At 41.7% G+C, this 20,168-nt stretch overlaps 2 protein-coding genes across 3 annotated transcripts; one reads left to right on the plus strand and one right to left on the minus strand.

The window, feature by feature from the left end:
• Positions 1 to 3,729, plus strand: LOC139634615 (coagulation factor XI-like). 2 transcript variants are annotated; one of them, XM_071501192.1, is made up of 9 exons: positions 1 to 149; positions 301 to 457; positions 1,153 to 1,262; positions 1,375 to 1,537; positions 1,994 to 2,112; positions 2,200 to 2,332; positions 2,515 to 2,621; positions 2,992 to 3,151; positions 3,332 to 3,729. In XM_071501192.1, the coding sequence occupies exons 1-9, from the start codon at positions 5 to 7 to the stop codon at positions 3,432 to 3,434; spliced, it is 1,197 nt and encodes a 398-aa protein (XP_071357293.1). In that variant the 5' UTR covers positions 1 to 4; the 3' UTR covers positions 3,435 to 3,729. The 2 variants fall into 2 exon arrangements, with proteins under 2 accessions (XP_071357293.1, XP_071357292.1); XM_071501191.1 differs by having other exon boundaries at positions 2 to 149; positions 292 to 457.
• Positions 3,730 to 10,184: 6,455 nt separating this feature from the next.
• Positions 10,185 to 14,687, minus strand: heyl (hes related family bHLH transcription factor with YRPW motif like). The gene is made up of 5 exons (XM_071501193.1): positions 14,112 to 14,687; positions 12,015 to 12,081; positions 11,814 to 11,897; positions 11,609 to 11,690; positions 10,185 to 11,324 (listed from the first exon to the last, which is right to left on the minus strand). Exons 1-5 carry the CDS (start codon positions 14,189 to 14,191, stop codon positions 10,636 to 10,638), a joined length of 1,002 nt encoding a protein of 333 aa, XP_071357294.1. The 5' UTR covers positions 14,192 to 14,687; the 3' UTR covers positions 10,185 to 10,635.
• Between the last annotated feature and the right edge of the window lie 5,481 nt (positions 14,688 to 20,168).

Here is a 20,168-nt window from a genome sequence, read left to right on the forward strand (position 1 = left end):
ATAAATGCCATTGCAGAGCCACTCCTTTACTCCAGTTGTGCTTCAGTCATCTTATTTTCCTCTGCAGCACATCAGCAAAACCAAGAAGATGCAAATCCATTTGATTTTGGTGGGTCTGCTCTCTGTCTGCAGCCTCTCCTTTGGTCAAGGTAATACACTACATATTGTAATTACAGGATGTCAGTGTGACCACATGTTTAATCTCTATTATTTTACAACTTACCACGTTGTAAAATCACTTAAATATAGGTCTACTTGTACATGTAAAGAGTGTCTCTGCCTTTTTTTCAGTTTCTACAGAATGTAGAAGTGAGCTTCTGGAGAATGTGGATTTCCCAGGAACAGACATAACATTTCTCTACTCTCCTGATGTGGAGCATTGTCAGCAGCTGTGTACCCAGCACCATTCATGTCTCTTCTTTACCTATGTTCGAGCTGACTGGACCAGAGATAACGGGTATGACACACTATGACAAAGTTAAAATTCAAATTTATTACAAAGGATAAACTGAAATATCACATTGACATAAGTATTCAGACCCTTTAATCACTACTTAGTTGAAACATCTTTGGCATTGATTACAGCCTTGAGTCTTCCTGGGTGTGACGTGACAAGCTCTGCACACATGGATTCTGGGATTTTCTGCCTTCTTTGCAGATCTTCTCAGATTCTGTCAGGTTGGACTGGGACAGTCAGTGGAGTGTCTCTAGAAATTCGAGTTCAGGTCATTGCCCTGGCTGAGCTACTCCTGTGTTGTCCTGACTGTGTGCTTTGATCTGATGGAAGGTGAATCTTCGGCCCAGTCTGAGGTCCTGAGCACTCTTGACCAGGTGTTCATTAAGGATATCTCTGTATTTTCTCTGTAGCTTTCCCTCAACCCTGACAAGTCTCCCTGTTTTCGCTCTGATATGCATTGTGTGAGACCTTCAATAAACAAGGTGAGTGCCTTTCCAAATTATGTCCATTCAGCTGAATTTACGCCAGGTGGAGTCTAAAGGCATAGAAATGTCTGAAAGATGATCAAGAGAAATAGGAGGCAGCAGTGCTTTCAAGTGTCATACTAAAGGGTCTGAATTTTTATGTCACTGTCATATTTCAGTTTTTACATTATAATAATTTTCATGTATATAATCATCTGGCCCTGTCCGCAGGCACTTCTACTGCTACCTCAAATCTACTCCCTCTGGAAAGCCCAAAGTCCAGGCTCCACTAAAGGGTGTCACCTCTGGATTTTCTCTCAAACCCTGCAACCCACATCCATGTAAGCTCACAAACATTTTAAACTATTACTGAAACCATTTATTAATTTAGCGATGTATAGTCAAGTTCTCTTTAACATTCACTGTCTATCTGCTGCGCTGTTTGTCTGCCAGTACCATGTCTGTCCCGGGTGTACCAGAACGTGGACTTCTTTGGGGCAGACTACAGATCCTTGTTCACATCCACCTATGAAGAGTGTCAGAGGGTCTGCACACAGGACCCTTATTGTCAGTTCTTTACCTTTGCGAATGACGGCTTTCCTTTTGGGAAGATAAGGTAAAACTGGGTAGCATACTGTTACTTGGCAGTTTAACTTAAATTGTCATCTCTTGAAGACATGTCTGCTCTAGGGGCAGAGGTAAAGTCATCATTTGAGATAAATCTCAGCGGGGAAACAGGGATGCCAAGGTGTATAGATGTGGAGAGAGGAATATGATATGCAACAAACGTCCCCAACTGGAAAACAAACAGTTATGTGGTGCACATCTAGAGAAAAAGGTTAAGGGGTCTAGTTCCAAAATGCCTGTATCCTAAATTTCCCATAGTTCACCTTGATAGCATCTTTTGTTGGCAGTCTTTGCAAAATTTACCCCGTCTTACGACTGCTTTCAAAAGTATTTTCCCTCATGACTACTGATTTGAGTGAATCCATCCAATGCTCTGGTATCAGGAGGATGGAGAGACGTAGCAGGGTCTGTCATTCAATAACTGTAATTTATTGGTCTGTTTCAGGTACAAATGTCATCTTAAATTCAGCTGGACGGTACCAAGGATTCCTTCTCTAAACAGGAAGGCTAATCTAGTTTCTGGATTCTCCCATTATATAGAAATAACTCAGTACTTTTCACCAGGTGGGCAAACATTAATTGCAAAAGTCATAGCATCAGAAACACATCCTTGTGCACGCTTCCTTATTATATTACCTGTGTTTTGTCCAGCATGTCAGAGCAAGCTTTTTGAAAACACTGAGATCCCAGGGAACAACTTTGAGACCCTGCCCGCTGCCTCTCCTGAACACTGTCAGGCACTGTGCTCTGTTAATCCACGCTGTACCTACTTCTCATATGACAGGTAGCATCTGTTTGACAAACTCTCTCAGTAAAACTGTATCTCTCTCATGTGGCAAATACACAAACGCTGTCCAATAAGACAGCAGCAGTACATTGGTACATTGGTTATCTTAACTGTCCCAAGGGGTCAAACATTTCATTACTTTACTTTTATTTGAAACTTCATTTTCATTGTTCTTGCAGTCGTAACTTCAAATGTAACTTAAAGAACAACCCAAATGAAATGGTGACCAGAACCAAACACAGAGTCACATCTGGTCTACCAGTGCACTTCTGTCAAATGGATAACAGTATGTATCACTGACCAACACTAACACCTTCATTAGACCAGCACAGACCACAGACCAGCTATGAACTGGCATTCATGGTTCCATTTAGTTCATTAGTTAGTGAGTTAGTGAATTTTGTGGCAACATTGTTCATTCATTTTAGAAGCAATGATAAACCAAACCTCTGAAAATTTGCTCTTACATGATATGTGTAGATAAGTGACAATCACTCTTATTTTAAATTTGGATATTAAGCAATCTACTAAGACAAACACTGGAGTCATTTAGCTCATATGGATGTTTATCTATCCATCCTTTCATTTTATTGTTAGTGTTGTATTTCTGTAGTTTGTAGAGCAGGAGCAGTCTGACCCTGTGTCTCTGCTCACAGACTGGCTGAAGGTGTCTCATGAAGGAGTGGATTTCAAAGGTTCTGACATTCGCTTTGAGCTGATGGATGATCCAGACACATGTCAGAGGACCTGTTCTGCAGATCCTAACTGTCAGTTCTACACCTACATCACTAAAAACTTCTTCAACCCTGTTTACAGGTACATTATTCTTTATGCATGCATGCAAACCTACATAAATAATAATATTGTATTTTTTCTTTAATCAAATTGAACCAGGAATTCAAGATATATCTACAAATCATCTGACATTAAACTCTATCAAACACTATTGTTTGTTTACATCTGTATTTACGAGCTGTTGTTGATTTGTTGTCCCAGGTGCCGCTGCTATCTCAAGCGTGCCATCATCATGCCTGCTCCTCCCAAAGTTATCAAGTTGCGTAACGTTGTGTCTGGCTTCTCCCTGAAGAACTGTGTGTAGAGTGCTCTAATCACCCTCAGGTGGCAGCATATTATAACTCTCTGAAGGACGGACCCAGCATCAAAACCAGCTGGCCTCCTACCTGGCTGGTCTGAGATTCAAATATACAAAAGCAGTTTCTGCTGTGTAACATGTAACCACTCCTCGTATTGTGCTAATTGCTACTACTACTGCTTGCTGTTGCTCTGCTTGATTTCATCATGGCTTAAACAATAGATATTTCTTTTTGTGCTTTTTGTGCAGCAAACAAAAACAATAAAAAAAATAAAAATAAATAAAAATATCTTTTTACCCACTTTTGACTGGAATTTGTTTTACTGCAGTCTGTGTAAGGAGAAGCAATGGTATTAAACTATAAGTTTTTACACCAAAACATTTGACCATAGGCATCAAACCTCATCTCTAATATCAAGTTTGATCTTTGGATATCATTTTTTTCATGGGGCTGAGGTGAAAAGTCTATTTTAACTCCTGCACCTTTCAAATTTTGACACCAGAGATTAGCAAACTTAAATAAACCACTGCTGCTTATACTGACTTTGGTTTGGTTCCTCATTCTGTCTTTTAGACCTGCAGTTTCCATTTCATGTCCTTTTGGCCAACGGCTGGCATCACAGTCTATTAAACCAAACATGAACTTTTACAATTTTAAATGTTGTTTTACCAAGATTTCAAAGAAGCATTGTCAGGCTTAAAGCCCTTGTGGTGTTTTTACAATCAACGTCTGACTGAGCTATTTAGTCCTTCAGCCTGGAATCAAGGCAAATGAAACCATTATCTCTGCATGTGACTGGCCAGTTTCAGGCCTCCAAGCAATGTTTCATCCCCCCAATGTTTTGATGTAATGGTTACAAGGACTTGGAGAAGAGCAAGAACTCCTGAAGCAAAACCGGTTCTAAGAGTGAAACTATGATTTAGTGGCAGAATCCAGCAAGTTACGAAAAAGGTCAGCAGAGATACTGCACAGTTCTCATGTGTTGGTAACACAACATCAAATTGTTGATTTTAATCTGGACTCATAAACAGTCAATATAGCCTACCTTCAGGGTCACACTTTTCTTATATAACAGGCATCAGATTATTGAAGACCTTGGATGGGGCTACCTCTGAAATGGATTTTTGAAGTAAGTGTATGTCAATGCTAGGAAGTCAAATTTGACTTGATGTCTGAGAAACATTTGGTCAATCATGCATTCTACCAATGTGAAGCTGTGCTATGGCTCTACTTTAAAGGTAGGTAAGAAATATCGGCTCTGTGTCATTTAGCTTGTACATTTGTTTTGTGTGCCAATCACTGTGTCAACAATCAGTTGTACAAATACATCAGATATCCAAATGTTGCAGAACAGCCATTTGGCCGTCCTGCAGTTGCAGAACCACCTCTTTTACTCCAGTTGTGCTTCAGTGATCTTATTTTCCCAGGAACAGACATAACATTTCTCTACTCTCCTGATGTGGAGCATTGTCAGCAGCTGTGTACCCAGCACCATTCATGTCTCTTCTTTACCTACGTTCGAGCTGACTGGACCAGAGATAACAGGTACGACACACTATGACAAAGTGAAAACAGAATTTTAGAATTTTTCAAATTCATTCGAAAGTAGAAACTGAAATATCACATTGACATTTATTCACTTCCTAGCTGAAACACCTTTGGCAGCAATTACAGCCTCTAGTCTTCTAGGGTGTGACATGATAAGCTATCTAGTCAGCTGAATTTATATTTTATAAGTCCAGGCTCCACTAAAGGGTGTCACCTCTGGCTTTTCTCTCAAACCCTGCAACCCACCTCCATGTAGGCTCACAAACATTTTAAACTATTACTGAAACCATTTATTAATTTTGCGATGTACGGTCAAATTCTCTGTAACACTCTGTCTATCTGCTACGCTGTTTGTCTGTTAGTACTGTGTCTGCCCCATGTGTAGCAGACTAGAGAGCATTGTTCACAACTGACTATGGAGATTGTCAGAGGGTCTGCACACCGGACCCTTATTGTCAGTTCTTTACCTTTGTGAATGACGACTTCACACCAGAGAAGATAAGGTAAAACTGGGTAGCATACTGTTCTTCTCTCATGTGGCAAATACACAAACGTTGCCCAATAAGACAGCATCAGTACATTGCATGACCCAAGGGGTCACACATTTTATTACTTTACTTTTTTTTGAAACTTCATTTTCATTGTTCTTGCAGTCGTAACTTCAATTGTAATTTAATGAACAACCCAAATGAAATGGTGACCGAAGCCAAAGAGGGAGTCACATCTGGTCTACCAGTGCACTTCTGTCAAATGGATAACAATATGTATCACTGACCAACACTAACACCTTCATTAGACCAGCACAGACCACAGACCATCTATAAACTGTTTTGGTTGTATACAGATATTCATGGTTCCCAGATTATGAGTTAGTGAACTTTGTGGCAATATTATTCATTCATTTCAGAGGCAATGATAAACCAAGCCTCTGAAACTTTGCTCTTACATGATATGTGTAGATAAGTGACATATTATGTGATATTACGTAATCTACTAAGACAAACACTGGAGTCATTTAGCTCTTTACTGCCAGTTCTACACCTACGTCAATAAAAACTTCATCAACCCCTTTTACACTTGTTGTTTCTTAAACAGCGATGATGTGATGACGATGAAGAAAACTCAGCTGACACCGTCTTACTTGTATATAAAAAGGTTTATTACAAAGAAGTCCAGCATCAAATCAAGCACCCTGGGTTACCTGAGAGAGGAGTCGAAGCCAATAACAGCTCTAACTACCCACTTATATAGGTTGGTTTTTGTCATGAAGCTGAGACAAGATCTATGGTCCATATCTGTTTCTTTGTCTCATTTCCTAAGACAAAGAAACACTCATCTCCCATGTCCTTTTGACCTAGGTCCCCTAATTGAATGTACCAGACCCAGGAAGTCATATAACATATGGAACTTAGGACACTACACAGGTACATTATTCTTTACGCATGTATGCAAACCTGCATAAATAATAATATTCAATTTAAACAATTAAACAATATTAATATTTATTTAATTTAACTCTTGTCACACCACTCTACAGTGATTATATAGGACAACCAGGGATCATCACTGGTAAAACGAATGTAAATTATATTGTTATTGTGTATCTCTACACATAGTACCCAAAACTTCATTGGACTCAACTATACAATTATGAAACCTTCATTGACTTAGTCTGGACCACTTTTGTTTTAAGATGGTGCCAAAATGGGACCTAGGTCCAGCTCTCAAATCCACAGACTCTTAGTCTGTTCTCACTTAAGTCTCACTTTCCCATTCAAGTGAATATCAGAGAGGACACAATACTGAACCCCCTATCCTTAGACTCTTGAGTTATGGTTCACACATACTTTACATACTGTGCATGGCTTCAGGTGTAATCACATCTGTAAATGTGAGCCTATTCAACCATAAATGTACATGTGTATGTTAATATAAATACATTGTCTGAATCCAACAGCTCAAAAAATCAGACAGTTAAATGAAAATATAATCCACATAATAATCAATGTAATCCATATACAATCCTGTAAAACATTCGGCAGCAAGCAGTCGGTTTCAATGACTTTTTTTCCTCTTATTATTACTTCCATACTGACACCTCCTGTTTTCTTCAATCATTTTAGACCACGACGTCTGCTTTTTCTATGTCTCCTCTCCTCACCTGCAAGTTCCCATGGTATAATGGGAATAATGATATTAAAACATTTCTATCAGTTTACACTCCAAGATACTGTGTCAAAATTTGAACTGCTTTCATGCTTGTCCCTGCTGGTCTTCCATCTTAACCTGCAGTATTTAGTTTTGACAGCAGAGGTCACTAAAGTACATCCATTATCGTCTCTCCTTCGACACCATTTAGTGTCAATTGAAGTCCAAACCGAAAGAAAAAATTAAAGTGTTTTCAGATTTATCTATTTTAGTGTGGATGCAGCCGGGGAGCATCAAGCTTTTAAAGGCTTCTTATTTCTCTGGCACAGCAAAAGGTCGATCACCCCTTGATGAATCTGATGAAGGAAAACTCAGGGTACGCTGTGATGATTTGAAACACTACGTTATCCTAATGAAATCACAAAGAAGTCACGTGTGGGATACTGGCACATTTCTGTCAGCTGGACAACATTATGCACCACTCATCAACTGTAACTATATTAGTGACAGAAAAATGCACACATGCATCATCTTAGTGTTTTAGGTGCTTGGAAAGTCTAACTGTGCCACATTAGTCTTTATGATCCTTTACACTGTGGATGGTTACCGTGCCAGTAGGAGAATTTAAGGGTGTCTGACGAAGCATTTGTTTTGGTCTGAAGTGCTGGTGGTCTAGTGCGACATCTAGTGGCAGTGACAATTGTTTGCAGAACCTTGAAACCTGCACTGAATGATTTATTAGCCACAAGTTGTAAAAACAACACTAACTATTATCACTGTATGACAAATGCGTTAGCAACCAGTTGCTTATGATCACATCAAAGACATAGTAACATCCATATTCACTCTGCTTTCAATTCTGCACCAACTCTTAATGGAAATATTTGACCCTTTAGCTTATAAATGCTCCACTATGTTCACCAGCCAGTCGCTTACTTTATGTTGCCATTTAGTCATCACCATATGGAGCGGGGTTAGCAAGTCTAACAATGCTCCTCTCTGCAGACAGGCTGGGTTAAGAAGACTGATGATAAAGATTTCCATGGCTCTGCCATTCGTGATGTGCTGGTGGATGATGCAGAGGTGTGTCAGAGAACCTGTACTGCCGATTGCAACTGCCTGCTCTGCTCTTAATTTTGCCTGGGTCTGCACACGGGTTTGTCTGCAACTTATGCACACACACACAAACACAAATAATGTCAAACAGAGATAAGACTGCATTATGTCGTTGCACACTGAGAAACAGAGGCCACAGATATGACCCTAAATAAGCACCTAGACCTAGATGATGTAACCAGTCAGTTAGTGCGCAGATGTTTAATTTGGTTGATCAACTTGAGTACAGGTGTAGTCTTAAATTGATCATGGAACCTATTTAAGGACACACACACACACACACACACACAGAGATATTTAAATAAATGATTGTTCACTAAAACTTGGATGAGTTTATTTACATGTGAGGGCAGAAATGTTCTCTCTCTTCCTGTTTTTCTCTCACGTCTGCCCTCCTCCCTGCACATTGAACCCTCCTCTTTTCCTCTGCTTGAACCACAACGTTGGTCTGCTGCGTACACTCTTGCCTCACACACACACTCACAAACACACACACCACTTCCCTCCTTCTTTCTCCTCCGTTCCCTTCCCTTCCCTCCTTCCTCTCTGCTCCCTCCAGCCTCCCCTCCCCCGTGGGAAACCCAGTGCAGTGTGACTGTGGTTGTCCTTCCTGGAAGCTGTGGTGGTGACTCTGGCTCCTCTACTCAGAGGCTAGAATAGTGCCAGCCAGCCTGTGTGTGTCTATGATTGTGTGTTGACCGTGTGCCTGTCTGTCTATGCGTGTGTGAGTGTGTGTGTACGTATGCACCCTCTGCAAACATTCCACCACCATACCGTCCGTCCGACCGCCGGCCGGCCTCGCACGAGAGCCACGCCGCCACCGCGGTTCAGTCCTGACGCCAGCCATGAAGACTCACATTACACACACACACACAAACACACATGCACACACACAAGACGTGTGTGCACGCAACACCACATAAACAAAACACTCAGTAAGGCACACACACGAACACACGAAGAGGGCAGCGAGCACATGAGACTGGCTTAAGCGCACACACTAGCACACTCACTCAAATAAACAATATGCACTTTGCGGAACACACACATTTTTGGACCACAGACCACAGACATTGCATCCTGAAGTAGATCAAAGCGTTTTCCAGCAGTAAACACACACAAGGTTCTTCTCTGCTCTCTCATCCCCGCAGAGCTGTTTGGTGAAGCACGGCACAATTATTCTGATTTTCTTGAGAAACAACTTGTTGCGACTGTCATTCATCATTGTTCGGGGGCTCAGTGTGAACCCTGTTCATCCTGGCCAACTCTCTATGATTCACACCATTTCCCTTCCTGCCCTCCTAAAACCGTCATAGTTCCTCTCATCCCCCCCCCTGTAACCCTGTCTCCTGCCTCCCTCCCACCCTGTTATTGAACGTCTACGCTGAATCAGTCACCCAACCACAGCCCTTAAGATCTTTTTCTTTGTTTTCCCCTCTCTCAGTCTCTCTCCATCCCTCCCTCTTGCCCTCGTCTTTACTGTCTGTCCATTGTTGAGCAGACAGAGGCGCAGACAAACAGGGAGAGAAGATATCCGCTGGTGTACCACAAGATTGGAGAGAAAGAATGGCAGAGAGACAGGCAGAGGAGAGGAAGATACATAGACTGATACGAGGGCAAAGTTAATTACAGGGGACTGCCAATTAGAGGGCAAAGCGATGGGTCTGGTTGCCTTGCCGCGGCATCCCAAAAACATCACCAGCTCCCACCATGTTTATCCTCTGCAGCCACAAGACCGCGGCTCCCATCAGCCTCCACTGGAGACGGCTTAGATACAGTCGGGGAACGTGCAGGCTGTGATTGCAGACACAGCTAATGTGGATAAGTCGGTAACATGTAGTTTTCAACCCTTTTTCAGCTATTTGTATTGATAGCAGATTATGTCACTGCAATTGCATGTTTGCTTTTGAAAGAGAAAACACAGAGAAAAACATGAACAGAGGTAAAGGCACTTAGTCTTTATAGAGATTTTTGTCAAACATTCTTCAGAGTTGGAAAAGGTAATCAAACGTATAAATGTTTTATCATATCACAGTTAAAAGATCAGTGAAAACTCAACATCACCCTGTTGAGCATTATATATATTTATATATATATGTATGGCTCTGTTGGACACTCTTCTATGTGTGTATTTGTCAAGCAAAATCATCAACTTGAATTTATTTAAATCTTCTTCTTCACATTCCTCCATTCTTTCATCTTATACGATTGTTTGTGGTTATCAAAAACTTCACCCATAGTCTGATATGGCTTTTAGAGTCCCTTAAAGGTGGAGATAATCATCAAAGGTCCAATACTTTTTTCTCCAAAGGTATTATATTTGCTACATGGTGCACATGGGAGCTCCATGTCCACTGAACAGAGTTCATTTGGAAACAGAACCGGAGTTGAGCCTCAGAAGGCTCCAATCTCAGTCCCCCATCCTTGGGCTGCCTTTGCCGAGCTGCTCAAGCCCCTGCGCTGGGCTGCGGGAGACCCCAGAGGTGCAAACGGCCTGAAAGAGACTTGCGGTGGAGCAGAAGGTGATGAAGTACAAGTGGAGGAAGAGGAGGTGGAAGGAGTGGAAGAGGAAGGGGTGGGGAGAGGAAGAGGTGAGGCTCTGGTGGCGCAGTGAGGGGACGGCTGGGTTGGTCTAGAGGGGGCTAGGGCAGGGGACGCTGCAAGGGCGGGCATCCTGTGGATGGTGGCCAGAGCTGTAGGCGCAAGGAGCGGTGGTGCACCCTGCTGGCAGCCAGCCAGGGGGGCGAGGCGGAGGGAGGCAGGTGATGGGTAGTTCCCCAGCAGGGCAAGATCTCTTCGCCCACTGGGGAAAGGAGGTGAGGAGGAGGCCGGCGAGGTGGGGGAGATCTGAGGGAAGGACACCCACGGCCAAGGAGGGAAGGGTAAGGCGGAGGCTGGGGGAGATTGTAAGAGGAGAGGGTCTAGCTCACTTGCACAGTGGGAGAGGTGGGAGACGAGGCGGGCTCCTATAGGGTCCGGGGACTCTCCCTCAAGGGAGCTGAGGTATCGCACAACCTCCCCAACACACTCCCTAAAACCCAGGGTCCTGTAGTCAACTGCCAGGGCTCTTGCATCAAAGTACCCTGAGAGAGAAAAAGAGTTTAGTCATGCGCTGAATAATGGTAATGGAATGCAGTTAGTCATGAAAATTATACTGTGCATGCTGCGTATTTTATCTTTTGCTTAAAAAGGGGGACAGTAATAAAATCCTGGTCTACTTTTTCATGGGTTTTGGTTCTTTTCCAGTATAATTTCAAAGTCCTTTGGTGTGTATATTCCATAGAAAATGAATGACAAGCAGAAAAAGCCACAAAGTTAATTTTGAGGAAGCAAAAAAAAAAAAAGAAAAAAAAGAAAAAAGACTCACCTTTTCCTCCCATGGCATGCAGCAGTTTGAGGTGGTCCACTGTCATCTGCAGAATCTCTGCTTTCTCCAGCTTAGATGAACCCTGCAAGGGAAAATGAGCATCATTTCACTCAGTTGCATCAGATTTTATGAGGCTTGTTTATTACTTCTGTCACAGAGTTAGAGTAAATAGGTTGAAATTGAGGCTTGATTTGTCAGCATTTACCTGTTTCTCAAAAGCACTGGGCACAAGTCTCCGGAGCTCTGACAGGCTGTGGTTGATCCGGTCTCTGCGCCTCTTCTCTATGATCTATAAAACAAGACGAGCAGAGGGATGGTCAGAGCTAAGAAAGAAAAAAAGAAAAGAAAAGAAAAGAAAAAAAGACAGCTCTAAAAAGATTAAGATCCAAGGTTATAATCCACTCACCCCTCGTCTCTTCTTTCGGGCCAGAATCTGCGAGGCACTGCCAGGAGACATGGACCCGGTGACTGGGCTGTACCATGGAGATACAGTAAAAGAGAGAAAGAGATGAAGGGTCGGGGGTGTGGATTGGCACGGAGAGAAATACGGTAACTTTGATTCTCCTGCATATTGTTAGTATTACCCTCCTTAATATGACACAGAGGCAGGATGGCACATCAGCTCCCTTCAATCTAATTTGTTTTTTGGGCACAGAAAGGCAGGGGAGTGCCCGGGAGAGGAGGGAAGATGAGATTGTTTTTGGTTAAATGCATTTCTGGACATTAGTCTCAGTGAAATGACATGCTGTTCTCCTTTCCATCTGAGAGAAAGCACTTTCAGAAAGATGATTATATAGCCTCGGGGCGATGCTTTTGCTCACATGGAGCTCCGACAGGCAGCATGGGATGTGAGCTCCTCCGAGTACAGTCACTCAATATGGATTGTGTTTGTTTGCGAACTCTCATCTTATAGGCCAGAGAGAGGCCTGTCAGCTTGGAGTTCCCTGCCCCACCAGAGACTTATTGCGTTTCTATTAGAGTTTAACGTGAAGGCTGCCAATTTAGCTGTGTGTTTTTGTTTAGGTTCATGTTTGATGGGGCTGACTTGAAAAGGCTGCACTGTCTTCTGTTTGAATGTCACATGGCAATCTGATTTATCCAAACCGTCTTCAGCGTTACTGGCGTGCTGAGTGCTTGTGATGTAACCAATATTCCTGTCAATGTGTTTTTGTGTAGTGTAGATACACTGTTAAAAATACACTCCAGTGAGTATTCCCTATAGTCCACGTTTCCGCACTGCCAGCCAAAGAATTTGACTACCCAAAAGACTAAAATTGTATAATGGCCTGTAAAGAGTGTGTCCAGTCATTTTACTGCTTATCAGACATTTTCCACGACACCGCAGCAAGTTATATGTAATGGTTTGCAGTGAAACAGCATTGCATTGTTGCTCACATTTGCAATCTAAGGTTCAAAGGATTTATTTTCTCTCAGGTAAAAACATTTTGTATTTGCAACTGTACATTTTCCAGATTATCCCCTCTTTGAATATTTAACTACATGCATATGAATAATGGACAAACTGTGATTGTTTATATACACTTGTGACCAAAAAAAGAGTATAACTGTAATACAATATGAACTGAAAAGAATAACTGACTGTCAGCATTTTTGACAGCGAATAAAATAAAGAAAAAATGTTTGTATGTTGTGTGTTGAAGAGAGGGAGTATATTGAAATTAATTCAATTTCAGTATTCAGTCACACATATTGTGCCTCAAATGTTCCTACAGAATGTTACGAAACTATTGTCGTCTAACTATTTTGTTTTTCTCTTTTTTGAGACATCAAAAACTGGGAAGGATTAAAAATTTATAAATATAACCCAAAAAAATATTTCATGAATAAATATTAAATCTTGAGCTATGACTTTAAAATGTTTAATCTGATGATATTTTCTATAATAACTGCATTTATGATACAGTGTCAAAAAATTCTGCCTGCAACTTCAGCCATGCGTGACATGACAGGCCTCGTATAATTTTTTCAACTATACTTATTGTAATGAATGTCATGCATGCAATGACTGTTACCACCCTCTGCATTTACTCACAAATAAAAAAGCGAACATGACCCGGTTTCATAGAGGGGGAAAAATGCAACAAAACATATATATTTCTGGGTGAATATGGGAAATTTGCTGCCACATGCCTCAAGTTTAATCTTTAAACTGACGACTCAGGTTTGTTAGGTTAAATTACTTAAATACATTTACCAATAATTTACAAAGGTATTTGATCTGAATGCTGAAAACTGTAGAAAAGAGTAGGGAATCACTCATTTGTCATTACTGCTTTGCAAACAGCATCAGCTTGCGAGACTTAGAAACTTTTCCTGCAGTCTCTCAGCTTGTCTGCAGTTTGGTGGTTGACAGGTCAGCCCGCAGTTCACTGGGGAAATTTCTCTCGAGCTACTAATTACAACTGGATACCATCTAATTTTGCTTTGCGGTGTGATTGGAGGACGTGTCTTACAAACTCAGGTGTGGTTGGCGGATGCTCACCAGTAGCTGTCTTCTTGTCCCACGTCGATGAACTCGTCTGTGTCCGAGTCTGGGGAGCTGTAGTCGTGAGGTCTCTTCATGTCTCTGCTCCTTGCTGGATGGACGGACGGATGGATGGATGATGGACTGAAGGATCTGGGTGATCCTGTCAGCTGCTCTCTCAGCTCCTTGGAGTCAACACACTAAAGACTGTCTCCCCCTCTGGATGAAACGCTCACCCTATGTGCCCCTCACTCTCTCGTGTTCACTGTTACTTATAAAAGCTTTGTTGTCCTTAGTTACTTCTTGTCACTTGAGCTCGTTTTTGTTGTTGTTGTCGTTGTCTCTTCATGTGTTGTCTGTCCTTTCCTCTGTGATTAGCGGTGCCACTTGATCGACCCCCAAGGGCCCATGACAACTAAGAATATTCACAAGCTGCTTTAGACAGTTACTCTATCACTGGCATAGTCTCTCGCTTTCTTGCTCTCTGTTATTTCTCTCTTGGCTCCCTCTCTCTGTCACAGCCACCCAATGACAAAATAGGACTTTGGCAGTTGGGGCAGGGTTGCCAGTTTTGGCTCCCCCGCCTCCTCTCCCTGTCCCTCCTCCCTCCCTTTAATCTGCCCTTCCCCGGCTTGTCACCCTCCCTCCACCCCTACCTCCCCACCCCCCGGCCCCATCTTTCCACCCCTTTGCTCAGTCATCCTCAGTCAATTAGCCTCCAATCTCATCCTGCTCTCCTTCCATCCTTCTTTCTGTCCGACTTTCTTTCTCTTTCTGCTCCTTTAATTATCCTACTTTGTAGAACAATGGCAGCGGGAAGGAGGGGAGGAGAGGGGTGAGGTGTGGGAATGATGGACTGTGAAAACACTCCATCATCTGCAGGGGAGTGTGTGACAGTAAACAACACTTGACTCTCACACAATCACACAGGTGATTCGGAGAATGGAGTTACCGAGCTATGTTTTGTCAGTGTGAGACACAAAAATGGCAGAGGGAAAAATCACTAGTGAAGTGGAAAAAAAAAAAAGAGTGACCCTTGGCCTAGGCAGCTGTCAGTGATCAGGAGAGAACTGCAATATGAAGAAAAATAATGCCTTTTTTCCTCTTCATCCTTAAATAACTCTTCATATTGCTTATTAAGGTGTAAAATCATTTAAACAGTTATCAAACGTTCCCGTCTGATGTACCCCCACAGTCTTGTCAGACGAGTTGTTGATTATAAATCGTATGTTACTTAGAACTATTCAGTCATATAAAAATGATTATTGTTACGTGTTGTACGTATTGTTAAGTGTTCTTACAAGTATTACATTATTTCATGCGTTGTCAATGTTTAGGTTGCTTTTGTCAAAGCATGGCATGGCATACAAACTACTGCCACTTTTGGCTAACCATTTGAACCGCCTGTTTGTTATTTAATGCTAAGTATTTAATTATTTTTTAGCTAGCTAACCATTTCAACTGTTCAACTGTATAACTTCATTTTACTTTTAGCGAACTAAGTGTAAAAATGTTAACTGTTTATTAATGCTATTATTTATCTATTTCAACCATTTATTCATTGGTTTTGGCTAATTATTTCAAATATTTATTTTAAGGTATATTTCAAATATTATCCATTACTGTTTGGACTGTTTAGAAACCTCTTTTAACAGTTTTAACAGTTTATTTTATTTTTACCATATAATTCCAATTGTTTATCCATCAATTTTACTATTTAACTATTTTTACTTATTTTTAGCTAACTATTTCAACCCTTTGTCCAACTTAAGTTAACAATTTGAAATGTTTATCCAGTACTTTTAGCTAGCCGTTAACTGTTTGGTCATTATTTCTAGCTAAGTATTTCAACTGGGCTGCATCTACAGTACTGCTAGTTGGGATTTACACATTTATAAGCATAGACCAACCGTGCAACTGCAGTTATCATTGTTTATTATTGAGCTGCATATATTAAGTTTAACACTGCTGTTGATGAAATCAGCAGCAGACCATGTCAGAGCCATGGTCAGTGCAATCAGAGATGAGGTACTGGTACTGAGGGGTCAAGAGAGAACTCAGGCAGTGAGTGTCTGAACATCTGGGCTCTTCACTTCAAGATTAGCACCCACTGTGCGCTCACACACCCACATCCACATCCACATAAGCACACACACACACACACACACACACACTCAAACACATGCTCGCCTGCAACACTTAGTGCTCGGTTCCGCTGCCACCGTGGGAAGATTGCTGGTGCAGATTGCCATGGAAACACGAGACCCAGGCGCCGGGTTGTTAGGAGCGATGCCTGACTGACCCAGCAGTGTGTGCATATGTGTGTGTTAAAGACGGAGTGAGGCCAAGTGGCATGCCCCCTTCCACACAATGCCCAGCTGAGTGTGTCTCTTCCTGCCTGGCAGACTGGAAGGGTGTGTTAGTTTAAACACACTGCAGTGCATGAGTGCAAGATCTTTGTATGTTTTTTGAACAAATAAAGGTGTATGTAAAGATTTACTGCTCTTATTCCAAGTTCTATTTCTTTGTTTCTTTTAAGATGATATGTTTTTCCACCAGCCTTGTTTTTCTGTTTAACTCGCTTATATTAGTTGTAACTGAGCTTTGTCCAACTGCATTTTATCATATCGTACATGTAAAGTAATAAACTAACTTATAACATATGCATGTGTGTGTTTATAATACCAGAGTGTCAGTAATCAGCGTGACCATCACCAGGGGGGCTTATAGCATGGTGAGTATGAGTCAGGACAAACAGAAAGAGAAATCCCTTTTTCTCCCCCTTTCACCACCATCCACATGTCTTTTCATTACCAATCACTCCTTAATTCAGATCTGGATTTCATTTCAGCATCAGAAAACTGGGAAGAAAGAGTCTAAAAGAAAAGAGACATCTATGAAACAGGCTTCAGTCTCTTCTCTGTTGTTGTGTTTTGTTTTTTGTGTGTGTGTGTGTGTGTGTTTTTTTGTCACTCACTCACCCAACCCTGTCTCCAAAGATTAACTTCTTTCTCCCCATCACCAATGTTTTTTTCTTTATTTTTTTGGAAATGAAATCACTCTGGTTTCACTCATTGTTTTTGGCCAGCACCACCTCCCAGTTGTTCCAGGATGAGGCAAGTTGCATGAAAAACGCACACGAAGTGGAAAGTAATTAAGAAGATGAATGAATGAATAAATAAATAAGTTAATTATGAAAATGGTTTCATGGTGGGGGTGTGTGAAGGGAGGGTGATGGAGAGAAACATAAGAGAGAGAAAGCTGGCACTGGATGGCGGGATGGAATTCTGGGAGATTTCTGGCGATCTTGGTCGGCCACTTCAAGTCCTTTCCCTCCCATCCCTCCAAACCACAACAAGGCCATGTCCCTTATTGAAATTAACAAGCTCATACTTTTACAATTTGCACACACACGCACACATGCGCAGCTCAAATATGAACGTGTCAATGCTCAGGGACATACACACACATGGCTACGAGCTGATTCATACAAGCACACACACACACATACACACACACACACACACACACACAACTCCCTCACACGAATGTGGACAGTGTAGACCCACAATTTATAAGGCACAAACACTCAGCTGCAATTATTGTTTCTGATGCATGACTATTGCTATTGTTTGAGAGTCTGTGAGATGGAACCAGCTCAACAGGATATTTTGTTTGTGACTTTTTGTCTGCATTCATGTCAGACTGAATAACCGGCCTGATATGTATCACTGCATGGTTGACTTGGATTATTTGTACCCTGTTTTTTAGGGCCAGAAAACCAACTTTCAGCACCATTATTTTCTAAAAATGTGAGTACTTCAGTTTAAAGAGACACTCAAAAGAATTTAAACCTGTTGAAAGAGAAAAATACGTGATCTTGGGGTAAACTATTAGGTCTGAACATCAAAATATACAGAGAATTTTATTTCTCACCAAAGTGCATAAATAACAGCCCTGGTGTCAGTATCGTCAGCCATTTTTAAGGCAAAGCAAGTGTAGCATCTGTCAACAACAAGACAATTCAAAGGGATTTACTTTACATAAGACAAAAAAGAAACTTAATATAAAAAAGAAACACGATATAAAAATGTACATAAATAGGATTTAAAAACAATAAAGCAAAGTAGAGGATAAAAAAGATAAAATGGAATAAAGCAGGTAACAACATTCACATCATTCACCTCAACAATTTTCTTTAGATGATTCAATAGGATTTTAGGATTTCTTTTCAGAGATTGTTTTTCTGATCAATACAGAAGAAAAAAGATCTTTTAATTTATCTGAAAAACTAAAAAACACCATATATGTTATACGTATATTTATATATCTGTAGTTTTCACAGGACAACAACGATATGCAACAGAAACAACATACATGTAATAGCAAGTAGCATCTTGATACAAAAATAAAGGGGCAAAAAAAAAATCACAAAAAGATACAAAGTGTGCGTCGCAGAAATCTGAAAAGCTCCTCAACCAAAAATATGTTTATTTCCAGTAGCATATTACTGAGGAAGGCCTCTGACTGAAATACATCATCTGTAATAGTTTAACAAAACCTGCACAGTCACTTAATTTGATGTGAAAGGATGGAGCCTGTGATAGAGCACACCTTCCCCTTCTTTGAGAACTGTTATAAAGAATAAATACATTTAAAAAATTCAAGCAAGAAGTGCAAATCATAACAGGTTTCAAATAATTGAAAGTCCAAATAAATATTATCAGAGGGACCAAATCCCGGATGGCTTAACAGATATGATTAAATTGATGTTGTGTTTTTAAATGTGTCTAAACAAATGTGTTTTGAGCAGCAAGGTGTCCCCAAAAGTGATCAAACATGATCAAATGAGCAAATGAAACTTTTGTTCACTGTCTGGAACCCCTGTGGAGAATTTGTGAAAGGCCAAATGTGGTCAAAGAAGCTCTGCATGGTGCCCTGCTGTATGCAAACGCTACTGACACGAACCCAAAAACCCAGTTGATTTCTTATTGGTATGAGGCTTTTATAACAGTCAGCCTGTGGCTGGGTGCTCAGCCTCTGGGGTCAAGATTGGATTGGCATGGGAACTGGCACCAGACTAGCTTGGCACTGTCCAGCCTGGACCCATGAGGGAATTATCTGTCCCTCAGACACATAAGGAATGCCTGGGACCTGTGGCACTGTTCGTATGGTCGCTGCCGAGATTCACTCGGAATAAACTGGATGTATGAGGCATTCTTTGGAACGCCAGGTTTGTTCCTTTGGGTATTCCTAAAGAGCGGCATTGTGTTTTTATGGTCTGATTGAGCTGATATGAGGTGTGAATAAACCTCCAGAGAAACGGGGTTAGACACAGTCAGTATATATGTTTGAGATAGTGGCTGGTGTGATTTGAGGTGTCAAGAGGGCAGGAGGGCTGCAGTGATGGGTCATGCTGCTTGTCAGAGAGCGAGAGACATAGAGAGAGAACAGAGAGAGAGAGAGTGAGTCCTCCCTCCTCATCCGGCTCCCCTACGCAAAGATAAATAAAGAGGCTAAAAGCCGAAGAGACGAAGCAGAAAGGGGCTTTTGTGGTTGCCGAGTGGGGTCCCTTTCATGGCGGTTCCCACAGCACTGGGCCCATGATGACATTCACCATGTTTCACACACAGGCACACACACACACACGCATGCTGATGGGCCCTGTGACTGCGGTGACTTTCGCTGGTGCCGGGCCCCAGACGGGACGGCGAGGGCCCCGAGAGCCACAGGCAGCCATTGTGCTGTCGCCGCGGAAACCAGCCTCTTTATGTCAGACATGTTTTTCTGTTTGTTTTCTTTTTTATGTCTTTAATGTGGGCAAGGGGGAATGTTTCCCCACTCATCTCCCCCTCCCCCCTCACTGCTCTGCGTTATTTCCCCCCAATACCCATCTTCCTCCTCCTCCCACCAATCCATCCACATTTGTTTCTCCTCTTTTCCTCCCTCCTCCTCTTCCACTCCCTTCCTCCTCTTCCACTCCCTTCCTCCCTTATGTTGACTCCCCCCTTTTCCCCCTGGAGATCGTCATTTGTAAAGCTCTTTGCTTAGACAGCCCATATCTTTGTCGTGGTG

The sequence above is a fragment of the Trachinotus anak genome, unplaced genomic scaffold (assembly GCF_046630095.1).
Source record: "Trachinotus anak isolate AG129_WGS33_773 ecotype Australia unplaced genomic scaffold, CSIRO_AGI_Tana_v1 ptg000016l, whole genome shotgun sequence".
Lineage (NCBI taxonomy): Eukaryota > Metazoa > Chordata > Actinopteri > Carangiformes > Carangidae > Trachinotus > Trachinotus anak.